At 42.5% G+C, this 14,206-nt stretch overlaps 3 protein-coding genes across 3 annotated transcripts; 1 reads left to right on the top strand and 2 right to left on the bottom strand.

Annotated features, from left to right (window-relative positions):
• Positions 1-4,460: 4,460 nt before the first annotated feature.
• LOC119550936 lies at positions 4,461-5,301 on the top strand (the record flags this gene model as incomplete). The annotated part of the gene is made up of 1 exon (XM_037859960.1): positions 4,461-5,301. A coding segment is annotated over one exon (678 nt), but the record flags the coding sequence as incomplete, so codon positions are not given.
• On the bottom strand, positions 5,156-6,616 carry LOC119549865 (putative gustatory receptor 59d). The gene is made up of 2 exons (XM_037858160.1): positions 6,125-6,616; positions 5,156-5,245 (listed from the first exon to the last, which is right to left on the bottom strand). The coding sequence occupies exons 1-2, from the start codon at positions 6,614-6,616 to the stop codon at positions 5,156-5,158; spliced, it is 582 nt and encodes a 193-aa protein (XP_037714088.1).
• Positions 6,617-7,427: 811 nt separating this feature from the next.
• Positions 7,428-12,058, bottom strand: LOC119551866. The gene is made up of 4 exons (XM_037861457.1): positions 11,902-12,058; positions 11,648-11,831; positions 10,010-11,290; positions 7,428-9,546 (listed from the first exon to the last, which is right to left on the bottom strand). Exons 1-4 carry the CDS (start codon positions 11,949-11,951, stop codon positions 7,612-7,614), a joined length of 3,450 nt encoding a protein of 1,149 aa, XP_037717385.1. The 5' UTR covers positions 11,952-12,058; the 3' UTR covers positions 7,428-7,611.
• Between the last annotated feature and the right edge of the window lie 2,148 nt (positions 12,059-14,206).

The following is a 14,206-nucleotide window of genomic DNA, read 5'->3' as shown; positions in this document are numbered from 1 at the left end:
CATATAGCACACCCACCCACACAAAGGCAGATATACATATAGATATAAAAACAGACACCCATGCACACACGGAGCAGACTATCAAATTTTAATACGCCATCCTGGCTGTGCCTTTATTTCATAAATTTTTAATGAAATTAAGCGGCAAAGCTTTTTGGGTTTTCGGGTTTCTGTTCTGCCGATGGTGGTGCCGCTGGTGTCTGAGTGTGGCCAGAGTATTTCGAAATAAATCATAAAGAGTGAATTGCATAAGTAAGACCAAACAGCCAGACATTCGGACATCCCAGACGGACGAACATTGTTTGCGTACCTTTTTAAATGGTTTTTCAACTTTCGGTTTTTGTTTTCTCCACGTTAACCGCAACTAAAAGTGCGCCCTGTTAAATTATGAATTAAGCGGTTTTATGCGTCCATATATATGCACACAGCACACATTCAGGATTTTGTCTTTTGTTTTTAATGAGTGCGACTGCAGGGGCTTGAATTTTTAAAAAGGTCAACTAGAACACAATGGAAACTTCCGGGAAATCCAACTAGAGGTGCACAAAAAATGAGAATTTTTCATGGTATTTGGTTAACAGTGTTTGAACATTACTTAAATGCTGGGCTTATAAGTATTAACAGTGAATCGGGGTCACCAACTCCAACAAAACTAGGGTTTTATTAAATTATTAACATTTTGCTTGTTCAGGGTAATATTACCCTTCGAGAACTCAGTCCCTTTATTACTCCTTAAAGTAAGCTTTTTTTGAAAATCGATTTGTATGCAGATTTAAAAAATTCTTCGCAAATGAAAATAGATGTTGTAACTCAGCATTTTCGCCATTTCCCTTAATTAAATGATTTTTTTTTAATAATGTTAGTCTAATATGCATGCTAGGCCTCTCTTATTCTTAAAATTGTTAAGCGGCGTTATGACTATCGCGATCACGACTCACGCCCTCCTCTCTAAGACCGATCCCCAAATGCACCCCAAAAAGTATGCAACGCAAAGCAGAAAAACGAAAAACATAAAATTAAGACAACCCCCAGAAACCGGAGGACATGCCTGCCATATGCGAAATCAAAAGTTGTTTATGACTCAATTTGTAGTTTTGAACATGAATTATTGCAGCTGTGTGGGGGGCGGACCGAAAAAAAGACTTATAGAGAGAGGAATGGAAAAAAAAGTCGGCAAACACGAATATGTGCTGCACACAAATTTCGGATGAGGAAAAACTAATTTCGCAAAGAGGAAATTAAATATGGCAAAGTTTGACATATGACAGATTTCTCGTTGTTTTTGCAGCTGCTCCTGCCGCTTGTTTCGATTTTATATTCATTTGTGCATGCGAATAATTGAAACATTTCTGGTGGCAAACATGCAAATTTCAATTTCAATTTGCAGCCAAACAAAGACTCAACTCGGCTCTATGGATATTCTCAGCAGGACAACTCAGGTGGAGAGCTGTTCAGTTTTGGCAGTTCAAAGTGGAATTATTTGGACTGTTGTCATCCGATATAATACCTTCTGAGCCAAAATCCAATCCCTCTCCATTTCATTTTGGCTCGGTCTCATTTCATTTCATTTCGTTTCGTTTCATTTCGCATAGTTTGCTTTGTGTCTCGTCTGCTGGCCAATTTCGCATATTTTTACAACTTTAGCCTGGCACTTAATTTAGTCAATAACATGCAAATGATTCGCCCAGAGTCTAATTGGAAACGCAACTCAGCAGTCTGCGAAGTCGGCAGACTGCAACTTTTTACCAGTTCTGCACTTCTAGTCGCGACTCTACGTCGGAATATCCGCATTAAAGGCTGCGGTGCGTCAAACTTATAATCAAGAGGGGATTTCCGCAGAGGATAGTGGCACGGGAGGGCGGGTATCGGAACTCCCACTCCCGAAGACTGATGAGCTACAGCGTTTCTGCATTTCATCACTGCTCCTTGACTAGGGACAAGGTTCGCGCGAAGTGGGAATACACTGAAAAAAAAAACAATTAAGGTTTAGTTCCTGATATCAAACTGATTAATGTTACGTAAATCTTGTAAAAAAATACCTAAGTTAACTTATATTAGTTACACAGAGGGAATATAATTAAGAATGTTCTTGAATTAAGAACATTCGTTCTTAAAAGCCGTGTAAGTACATTTTGGTATCAATGTTCTCAATATTAGAACGAAAAAGTGAGAAGAATAAAGTTAAATTGAGTTTATTTAACAGCTTTTTGATAAGTATACACTACTGATTGCACTAATAGTTTGTTTGTTGAGATATACTGTGCAAATACCGCCAATGGAACTTGATTCGAGCAAAATAAAAACATTTTCAATTTAAAAAGTCGTTCTATTTTTAAGAACATTTTCAACTCAGATGAGAACGTTAGAAATTTGCCTTTATAGCTTTAGTGGATATTGCGCTTCCTTACCCTTAAATACAAATATACTCAAACGTGAATTCTTCAGGTTTTTTTTTAAAACGATATGAAGTACTTTAACAAATTCTTCAGGAAGCTCAAAATTAAATATGGGTTCCTTTACTTAGGTACTTATAACAAATATTTGATTTGGCAATATTAAATAAATTTAATTTAGACGTCGTAGTTCGTATTCCCTTAGATATTAGATGGATTCGTTTACAATTAGCTCTTAAATTAAATTTTAGTGTAGAAACAAGGAGTATTACTGTATTACAGACTAATGAAGAATGGGTATACTATATATTCTATAAAGATTGTCAGTTTCAAGCAATGCCAGGTAATTTATTTAGTTTTCCTATTCACTCACCTATTGTTTTGCCTTACTGAGAGTGGAGTTCTGCTTCATTTTTTCCCCAGTGCCCCAAGTGCCAAGTGCAGGCCCTGCCAAGGATGCTCACATTCTTCATCATCAAGTGCTGCTCAGTTGCACGTCTGTGATATGACTCGGTTATTCGGTTGCGGTTACGATTCCCTCCCGTAGACTTCCTCCGCGAGTTTTCCTGGAATCCTACTGACAGTCTCAGGGATTCCTCTTGGCTCTTCCTTGTGTGGGTTTCAGCTCTTATTTCGCCGACCAGACACACACACAATGGCAATGCCACGGCACTGTTGACACATTCCACTGACAAATGGCCATAAGTGTATAATTGGATAAGAACTCGGAGGCGAGAGGCCATGGGGGATCGGAATACCCATTCCATGCCATTTAATCTCGCAACCGAACTCTTTTATGCAAACCCATTCGGAGGCCATTCAATCAAATTAGCGTGGAGTGCAATCACCGGGCGAACAAACTAATATCTCTGGCCACAATGATGCATGGCTGACTACTTATCGCTTAATCACATCACAGGACCTACTATACATGAGAACGCTATGGTATGGCATGGTATATGGTATGGTATCGGGGCATCTGCATAAAACATTTAGCAACATCAAATCGTTACTCGCCCATCCACACACATCAAAGCCAATCAAAATGGCATTTCAATAATATCAGAGCCGTACAATCGCATCGGCAGGGGTCTTCTCGATGGTATGGGGGTTCTGTTGTAATGGAGCGCGCATATTTCGGTTCGATTCTGGATGGGCGGTTGGGGGAGTGTGGGTGGGGCTTATGAGTCAGTGAGCAGCCGAACGCATATGTGTTCTGTGTGTGTGTCTCTGAACACATCAATGAATCGCTCACAAATATTACAGGCTTGAGCACACAAACACACATGCACAAAGTTAGAAAGAGAGCGAGATGGCGTAGTAGACAGAGACAGGACGACCTGATTGAGGCTGGCGGAAATTGTGTCAAAGGATACTTTCGCTTTCCCCCAAAATGTGTCCTTGTCCAAATGTATATCGCTCGGTGGGTGGTGGGCGCGTCATAAAGATATTGACAGGCCCATAAAGATAACCATAGAGGATTGTGAATGGCTTGTCAAGGAAGAAATTAGGCGATGTTCTCACTCACACTTTAACTTTCGCTGAAACTTCATCCCCAGGGAAATACAAAACGTGTAAGACAGAATCTACATTCTGGTTAACAGATTAGATCGTAAAACTGTGGTCTGATAAAGATTTGGAAATCGTATTACCTCCAAATTTAAACCGTTTTCTCATTGTTATGTTAAGGCTCTAAGGATTTAACAATATTATTATTTTGACATTTAAGCTACTGTTAATATTTTGCTCTATAACCATTTCCATGTTATGTTGGTTTGTTATCTTTCAGAAAAAATTATCATATACTTAATTTTTCAAAAAGACAAATTCATTTTCTCAATGTCATGTTAAACTTACAAGCGAAAAATTTTTCCAGAGTCTGTTATTAGTAGATTTAGAGCTGAGTTCTATCTGACAAACATGAAAAGAGAAGTTGGATAACTTGTGGTCAGTCAGATAAACACTAACTTGATATTGAGATAGTAAATATAACCTGAAAATCAAATTAACCTCAAGAACAGAAGTTAACATGATATTGAAAAATCGGATATGTATTTGGATTAGTAAAGAGCAGGCCATGGTAGACCAGTTCTGAATAGTTCGTTAGTAAGCCACCAGAACAAAAGCCGGCAACATCGAAATTCCAAATTTGACCCCGTGACTCTTGACTCGGTGAAAATGTTGGTGGCCACCTTGCAGCCCGGTTTCGTGACAGAGGGCGTGCCTCCATTATTGGACTGCAGAGCACCACCGAATCCCCGGCGCTGCGATGAGGAGTACCTTCTTTTTGTCCTGGCCCTGTCCATCTCCACCCAGTTGCTCCTGATGCTCTATGTGGGATTCGCCGTCTTGCAGCCGAGTTCTTTGCGAAAGAGACAGTTCAACGAGGGGCAGCGAAGGACCTTCGCTTCCTTCATCTTCCGAAGGTTGCTACGCCAGCTGGATGAGGCTTTCTGTGGGCAGGACTGCAGCAAGATTCCCGAAGAAGAGCGATTGGGCTCCTGCTTGAGGTCAAATGAAAAGGTTTCTCTGGCCATTCAACTGTTCCGACGTGATGCTCTCAAGGTCCTCCAGCCAGGACAGGATCTGTCATCGGACTTGGCCAGCGATGTGTACTATGTGCTGGACGAGGAGGAGCAGGAACTGGATTTCAATGGCTATGGATGCTCACACACCAAGGTCGAGGTCACCGAGGAGCTATTGATGCACTTGCTATACCCGGAGCGAATTGAACCCGATGCGTAGTGAATTACTACCAAGGATTATCCCAGCACTACAGCTTGATCCTGGGAGTCTACCTTTTTGAAAAGGTCGCAGAGGTCACTGCCGTTTTCGATCCATCGGTACCAGTGCTTTAATTGATTTGTATTTTTTATAGCCTGTCTTAAAAGTGTACTAAACCCTTAGACTAAGAAGCGTTTTTATTTACATGCTGGCAAACCTTGCAGATGTGTTCCAAATAATAGTTGTAATAAGCTTTGTCTATATCATTATGCAGTATAAAAGTTTTTAATGAAACTAAGCAACCTTGAACAGGGTCAAAATTCTCGCCGATCGGTAGACCTTGTCATCTAGCTGATAGCAAAGCAACGATTTTATTTTTTTTATTAACGACATTTTCTTTTTTCGCTGTTTTTTTATTTACTTATGGTATTTATAATATTTGAGACACATTTTAAAACACAAGTTCTTCTAGGGTTTTTGTACTTGGGCCTAACGAGGTTAGCTACCTGACAATACGTTTACAGAGTACTTTACAGACCTTCAATATCAATTTGAATCAGAAGTATTAAGTGTCCCAAAAGGGCATTAAGCATTGCTAACATTTCAAATCGATCAATTTTAAATAACCCAAGATATTGAAGCCGCAATGGATTTCGGGCCAGGTTCAAAGTGAAACCATCGATCTGGAAAAATAATTATAGATTTAAAAATCGTAATTGTTCTCATTATGTTTTACTTACTACTGCCTCCAACCTTTGATCCAAGCCTAATTGAAATAATGTCCGCTTACCTAGCAGTTGGACCATTTCTTCGTGGGTATCCAGCAGGCCAACTATATTGGAGGCGTTCATAGAGAAATCGACGAAGCAAAGTGTAATCAGAGTAATGTAAATTAAAATTGAGAACTCGAAGGAAACAACTGTTATAATATTGTATTTAAATAAGCTTAGTATGAAATATAAGTTCGCCAACAGATGTAAATAGTAGGCGAGGATCAAGGAGGCAACCTGAACTTCGTAGACTCTAGTCAAACGATCGATGAACGCTTGTAAATCAGATTGGGACTTAGCTATTTTCTCAAAGCGATCGGCCAGGCTGCAACATTTGGTTATAAAAACCCCATCCCCAATACGGTTGGGACTCAGGGATCGAGTTTCTGATATAAGCGCTTGCAATTCTTTGTTCAGGAGGATATATCGTCCCCGAATACTCGCCATGGCCATAAAGTACTGCATAATAATCACATGTACAACGACTGTCGTGCTAAAGAGACCGCATGTGCCAAGGGCCACGGACAAAGTTAGGTGCTTCCGCATCCTAAGCATAGTGATCACAATATGCATAGTATCCACCGTTGTGGCGCACAATATCTTGCTAAGGATTCTTCTCCGGCAGTACGGAAGTATCTCCGGGCTGTACTGACGACGGAACTCGTCGAAGACCTGCATAAATTCCTCTCGATTCCACCATCGACTGGCTAAAGTCAATAAAAAGCACATTATGCGTAACACTAATATAACAATTGGCAAGTATTCCTGAAGACGGTTCGGCATCTCCCAAGCTTTCATTATTTCATGTACATTGAGCACATAGACAGTCAGCATGATGCAAATAACTAGGTTAGAGCAGACTGCACTTATTGAAGCTCGCTTGGTAACTTGAGCTCGACCCGTTTTAAAATCGACTTCAAAGTTTAACAGGCCAGTTAGACGTCCGATGAAATACGAATAGGATAAACACCATTTGAATAAGTCCACCATTGTTTTATAATGAAAGTTCTCACTGGTTTAGCCAATTTTCTGACTCAAATGTCAGAGCTGAGTCAGAATTCTTGACAGGTGTGACTGACTGCCTAAATTAAAATATGATATCGTGTCATCAGAACCCACCTAATTTATCGCTTTAATAGGGACGGATTCAGGATTGGATAGTTGTAGTGGGTTTTTGTTCCCCAGAGAGGAGATAGGACCGATCCTTTAAAGTAAATTGTTATTGGATCACGTATTACTAACTTGGTAAGTTTATACAGCAATGAATTTTTCGAGCTATCGATTTTAACTTTCCCAATTGTGTTAGGAAATGTGCATGCAGATCGAATTTGTAGATTTAGCGGACGTCCATATTTAATCGTTTCTTGAGCATCTCTATAAGGGAAATCTAGAAGTGTAATATTTAAATAAAAAAATAGTATTTCGTATTCAGACTAGTTTAAAGCATCAAAGGGAATAAACATTTAAAAATTGGATTAACAAAGGAAACTTATGCATCATTATCTCAGTTCCATTTAATAAGCCATATATTGAAATTAAATTACATTGTTATATATGTTTTATTCAAGAAAGTAAAATAATCAATTATATTTGATAGATGGCCAGATGTTAGGATGTTAGTTTGGAAAAACCATTACAAATTTGACACACTAAAATTTAGTTCTAGTTCTTCGGTCAGGCCTTCGCTTGTTCCTCTAGGATGGGGATCTTAAGATGGAGTAGATCTAATCATTTTCCTCTTTTTCGTCACAGTTGCAGCACTTCTTCTTCTTGGTCGTCTCGGTTTTGGGTGGACATGTTCCGGCCATACTCACGGGATCTGCCAGTGGGAACTGTTTGTTGTATAAAGGTTTGGGTCCTCGTTCCGCCGGATAATCGGAGGGCATGTGAGCCTTGCAGGGACCGCATTCGGGGCCATTACCACCGGTCATCACTCCCTTGCTGTGACCACTCTGGGCACCCATGCCACGCATCTGCTGACCACCACCGGCTCCTCCGCCTCCCTTGGAGCACTCACAATCATCATCATGGGGCAACGAGGGTCGATTGGTGCCCACCGAATGGGTGGAACGCCAATCGGTCTGGGATTCAGTGGTTAAACCTCCACAATGGGGACATATAGAGGTGGCGGGTGGTGCTGGTGGTGGTGGTGGTGGTGCTCTTCCTTGAACCTGACCTTGACCTTGAGCCGCCGAACAACCGCAATCCTCTGGAGCTTCGTATTGCTGTGGCTTCGGTTGAGCACATTCCGGAACGGGAGCCTGCTGAACCTTCTCCGCTCCACCATTGCAACCGCAATCCTCTTGCGAAGGATCAGGGCAATCATCCTTGCCACAACCATCGCATCCGGAGTCTCTTGGAGTCTCCTTTTCCGCGGTGCACCCGTCGTCCACCTTGTCGGTCACTGGAAAGTAGTGACCCGTCCGGGGGTCCTGATCATGTTGCTCCTTTCGATCCTCCTCGCCCATGCAGCCACATGGTCCCTCGGATTGCTGCTGACTCTTGAGATGCTGCGAGCAATCCTGCGGCTGTGGCTTCGAGGTGCAATCCTGTTGCTTCTGTTCGCTCTCCATCTGTTGCTGCTGCCTTTGGAACTCCTGTTGCTGCTGCCGCTGCTGCTGCTTGCAATCCTGCTGCTTCTGTTGCTGCTGCATCTGCTGCAACTCCCGCTCGTCCATGGAGCACTCGCAGTCGTCATCTTTGAGTGGTTGCTGTCGTGGTACAACAATGAGTCCTGCTCCCTTTTGGTGCTGCTCGGAGCAAGGACAATCCGGTTCGTGCTGGACTCCCAGGGCTCGCTGCTGTGGCTGCTGAGATCCTATGCCGCCAGAGCAATCCTGATCTGGAGGAGATCGCTGCATTTGCGTCTGGGACTGCTGGTGCTTCTGCGTTCCACAAACTCCACAACTGGCGGCACTTGGAGCACCCTTTGCAGAGGCGGAGCAATCCCTGCCCTGCATTCCTGGCTGTGGCTGCTGGGATCTTGCTCCACATGAGCAATCAGGTCCATGTTGTCCTGGTTGCATCTGTGATCTCTGCATTTGAGCTTGGGATTGCTGTGGTTTCTGTGATCCACAAACTCCACAGCCCCCTGCATTGTTGCCTTGAATTTGCTGCTGTGATTTTTGCTGCTGCTGCTTCTGTGGTCCACAAACTCCGCATCCTCCTGCATTATTACCCTGCATTTGCTGCTGTGACTTCTGTTGTTGCTGACCTGCTCCTGGCCCACAGGAGCAGGTACCATCCAATCCCGCATGTCCTTGCTGCGCCTGAGATCTTTGCTTTTGGGCAATGCCGCAGGAGCAACCATCATCAGTCTGCTGCTGCTTCTGGTTACCATTACTCAAAGAGTTGCGGGTACTTGTGGCAGTGGAGGATTTGTTGGATGCGGCACCCACTGCTGAGGGAGCACCACACATGCACTTCTTGGAGGGCTGCTCCTCCATATTGGCCTCGCTGGTAATGATGTACTCGTTGCCCCCGGCCGTCTTCGATCCTCTGTCCTTGCACTTGCAACCCTCGTCCAGGTCGTCGGCCAGGCTTATTTCCTTTCCGTACTTGCAGAGGAACTCGATGACCACCCCGTTGGTCCAGCCGTAACCCACTGGAGTGTGCTCTGGACAAGCCCCGCCGGAAGTGCCGAATTCCTCGCAGAAGTACTGGAACAAGAACGGAAAAACGTGATTAGGGGACTGCCATTTTACACGGAATAATTTTGGAAAGGCAGGTCTTTCTCTGACAGGCTCTGAGACCTGTATGACAATCTGGCAAAAGTGAAAGTTGACTCTATGACATGGTGCAGGTCGTAAAACATATATATGATTAGGTAGAGTTTTGGTGAGTTAACTAAGAAACACCAAGTCCCTGTTTGATATATAAAATATATCAATAAATAAAGGTAAATGCAAGAGAAATTCTCAACATAACTTTAAAAATATCAGGTGCAATACTATTTGCGCGAAAACACTAATGATGCAAGCTTCATCTTTATATTTAACTACTAGCCTTAATTTTATAAATTATTGACCGATTCGTATCATTTTAAATATAATGGTAGGTAATTATAAAATAATTGCCTTGCTATAAAAAATCATTGATGTTTTTTATACAAAACCCACTTACCTTCTCGAACATGAAGCTTTCGTACTTGTAGGCCGCATAATTGGACTTCACCCAGCGATGGGCCCACCGTTTAGACATGGCCTTGGCCTGCGGAGTGCCCAGGTTGTCCAGTCCCTCGACGACCAGGAACATCATGGGCGGGAAGACATTGGGATAGTCCCACTTCTGGCCCGATTCCTTGTTCATCGTATAGGGTACTCCGCCATACTGCTCATCCAAGTTGTTGGTCCTGATGTACTGCATCACCCCCTTGGACACCTTATCGGTGTCCACGAGGGGAAAGGCCCTGGCCCACAATGGAGCAAAGTTGGTGCAACAGAAGTAGTTCCTAGGCTTATTGTTTACCAGGTCGTAGTCCAGCCAAATCCCAGCCTGGGCGTTCCACAGGTTATCCCTAATGGCCTTAACCAAACCACAGGCTTTATCCTGATACTCATCGGCCTTTTGGGTATTGCCCGCTTTGCGATTGAACTCGGCCAGAATCTTGCCGCTCCGGAAGACAATGGCATTTAGTTCCACTGGCACAATGGCAGAGGTTTTGGTGTCCCTGAGAGATCCCTCATTCGAACCATCAGCGGTGACAAACCAACGAGAACTGAACTCCATCCCAGATTCGGAGGCCGATTTGAGTTCAGTGTACATAACCTCTCGGGACACAGGCGACTGAATGCTGGCCACACTCTCCAGATCCTCTCTATAAGCCTCGGGTCTCGGACCCGCAGAGGAATCCCTGTACTGATACATGGTCTTGCCCTTCACCTGAACCGAGTGTTTGCTTATAAATGTTTCGTACTCGGTCTCCAATATTGGCAACGATTTAATGGCGTACTTCTCATCCCTGGTCACCTCCACATAGGCCTTGACCATCATTATCAACAATGGTGGATTCGAGCGTCCTGAACAGTAAATCCTTCCACATCCGGGCACAAAACCATATTGCTGAACCAGTGACAAATAGTTGTCGATCATTCCCCGAGCTGTTTGATGCATGCCACACTGAAGTAAACCCCGAACGATCCAAAACGAATCCCAGTAGCGATACTCCCGGCAGTTCGAGGAGGGCACTATAAATGGGTTGGGGGTGTAGAGTATGGAATAGTGATCGGGGTTCTCCTTGACTTCATCTTTAATCCGCCGTCCCAACTGCTTCCACAGTCGATTGACATCCGATCCGAACTGCTTTATCTCGGGATCAGAGATCCTGATAAGAAACGAGGGCTGGGTCTTCCAATCCGGCGGAACCCAGGGCTCCAGCTCCGAACCAGGATCATTGAAGTGTTTCTAAGGGATACAAAAATGTTAATACTAGTATTATGTTTAAAACAAAAAAATATTACCCATTCTATAAGCAATATATAATGGGTTTTCCAAAGTTTTCAAGGAGTTTAAATAAGGTTATATTCTCGCACACAAAAAAATACTAGATATATTATGATCTATATTACAGATATCAAAAGTGTTAATTCGATGTTTTTAATAAAAGAGCTAGCTCTCTTTCTTGCATAAATAAGAAATTATAATAATAGTATAATACAATACAATACCAAATTGATATTGATCTTATTTTTTTTGTGTGCGTTTCTAAAATTCCGACAACATATTTCTTAGACCCCCCATATAGAACTTTGCCTCTTTTACCTCGACAAACATTTGCAGGAACCTCAGGGAGCCATCGTTCTTGCGGCAATTGCTAAACATATTGAAGTCGGCCAGCGTTTGGGCAGGTGTGAAAATGCAGTTCATGTCCACAAAGTGTTTGCAGTCGGGAAACATCTTTGACCTCTGGACAGCATCCAGCAGGGGACCCTCGCAGAAAACACCCCTGGGATGGGAAAAATCACACAGCAACCATTTAGGGGGAAGTCAAAAATCCAGGACCTTCCAGGACTCACCTGTTCTCCCCGCCTAAAGTCAGTGCACCGCAGCGGCACTTATTTGCCATCTTTTACGAACGATTTTTGAGTGTTTTTAGGCAAAGGCCAAGCTGAGTGACTGATAACCAAGCCGAGTTCGGTTTTGGGTCGAAAACTGAATACCAGGCAACTGGGATATTTGGGGTGTTCTGGGGGGGGCATAAATCAAAAAAGCGAACAGCAGCCTCTGTTATATTGACCATTAAAGCAAATTTGTCGACATTTGCCATTAAGAGTCAACAATGCTCGGCCATAAATCAGCGTAAATAGACAGGAAGCGCCTGCGAATCCTCAGCTCCTTCCAGGGCCACACATTTATTTTAAATTACCATAAATGCCCCTGACCGAAAACGAAAGCAAAACAAGAGCAGCGTGGCGAACTTTGCCTAAAAGCTATTGGCCTCTGTGTCCATTTGTAATTTCCAGACGATTTATCAAACCAGCCAAAGGCGGCCAGGGGAAGTCGAAGGCCAGAAGTCGGAGGTCGGAGGTCGGAGTGGAAATGGGATTGGAAATGGCGCAGAAAATGCGCTTCAAGTGGCCATGGCCATGACCATGGATGGCCGGCAGATTTGAGTTCAAATAAAGTAAAAATTCTTTGATTCCTGGACAATCAAATTGGATGGGTTCGAGGGTTGGGATGGGATGGTGGGCAATCAGCCGCGGGCGCGCACTTCATAAATTCCTCAAGAAAACTCACCCACTTGAATGCAAGTTTTTGGCTTCGGCATCTTTATGGAAACTTCTCAAAAGCGGAGAAATCGAGGAAACACGGAAATTAGCCTTGTCGCAATCGCATTCTCTGTCGTCTGCAAAGTTTCAATTGAATTTTCGTCCGGCAAAAAAATGCAGCAGCTTAAACTTTCCGCCATGTTCGTGAACAGATCCGCCAAATAATTAATTTTGCATATGTGAAAATGCAGCCAGAGGTTGTGCAAAGGGAGTCCTGACACTTGTCCTGACACTTGACCCGCTGGCAATGTGATCAACTTAACGAGCTGCGAGAAGTGAGTCATGGAGTCGCTGCACTGGGAAAAGGATTAAAAGAATCTCAATCCCCACTTTAAGATATTAATTTTAATGAATTTATTTGACTAATGGATTTCCTGCAGGCTTGTTGGGCAATAAACAAAATCATAAAATAAACTAAAACCTCTAACGTAAAAGTTATTCGAATAACATGATAAAAATAAATATCTTAAAAAGCAAACAATAAACTACGCTTTTAATTTGGACGAAATCAATAAGTAGTTTCTGTGGTGATGCATTTTTTCATCAGCTGAAATGTATCCAAAAATATTATATTTGATTTCCGGAATAACCTTTTGTCAATCTATTTACTAAATACAAATTGGGGAAAAAATGTATGATATCAAAGCTTACCACAAACCTTTAAATGGCACCATTTTTATTTTCTTTAAATATATTTCTGTGGTGATGCATTGTGTTTCCATCATGTAACTAAAAATCATCCAACAAAAAATAGAAGGCCGCACACAAATTCTTTTGTTGATCTATTTATTAAATAAAATGATAAAAATAAAAATGATAAATATCAGAGCATACTGCAAAACTAGCCTGTTAATTGGAATAAAATAAATAATATTTCCTGAAATTATTGTTCTGTGATGCTGACATTTGGATGCAGTTTTTTGCCAGGTGCAGTTGCATCATCGTCGTCATTCTCAGTCGCAGCTAATTGAGTATTCTTCCCTTAAGTGGACGCAGCAGCCGCTGGCGCCTTTCAGGCTCATTTGCAGGCCCGCACATAAATCAATAAGTTGCATTCGGCCTTAAATTAATTAAAAAGAGAATTCGCAAAGAGCAGTGAGTGGAGTTTTTCTCCTTTTGTCGGTATTTCCTGCTGGCAAATACGTTGCAGTCCTTATAGTTGGAGTCTGTGCTTAAACACTCCGCCAGCTGACAGCAATCAATCAAAAATTGCACTGGCCTTTGCGCAACGGGTGGTCCCGGATGTATCACGTCGCCCCACCCAGAGCCACCCAGATCCACCCAACTTCGCCCAAATCCACCCACTCACCCACTTCCAAACGAAGGAGCAGGAACATGATAAATTGTCAACACGCTGACGTTTGTCTGCAGCGATTTAAAAACTACTTAAAATGTAAATGTTGTTTCCCTGTTGCTGCTGTACACACAAAAAAAAAGCTATTTGAAATCAACGATTTAAATGTTAACACCACACCAATCTTTACAAAATAGGTAGTTCTCCAGAAAATAAAAGCTTACCTATAAAATATTTAAGTACTTATACTTATTATAT

Source organism: Drosophila subpulchrella, chromosome 2R (genome assembly GCF_014743375.2).
Source record: "Drosophila subpulchrella strain 33 F10 #4 breed RU33 chromosome 2R, RU_Dsub_v1.1 Primary Assembly, whole genome shotgun sequence".
NCBI classification, from domain to species: Eukaryota; Metazoa; Arthropoda; class Insecta; order Diptera; family Drosophilidae; genus Drosophila; species Drosophila subpulchrella.
Note: the sequence above shows the minus strand (reverse complement) of the source record. Positions and strands in the feature narration are given on the sequence as shown.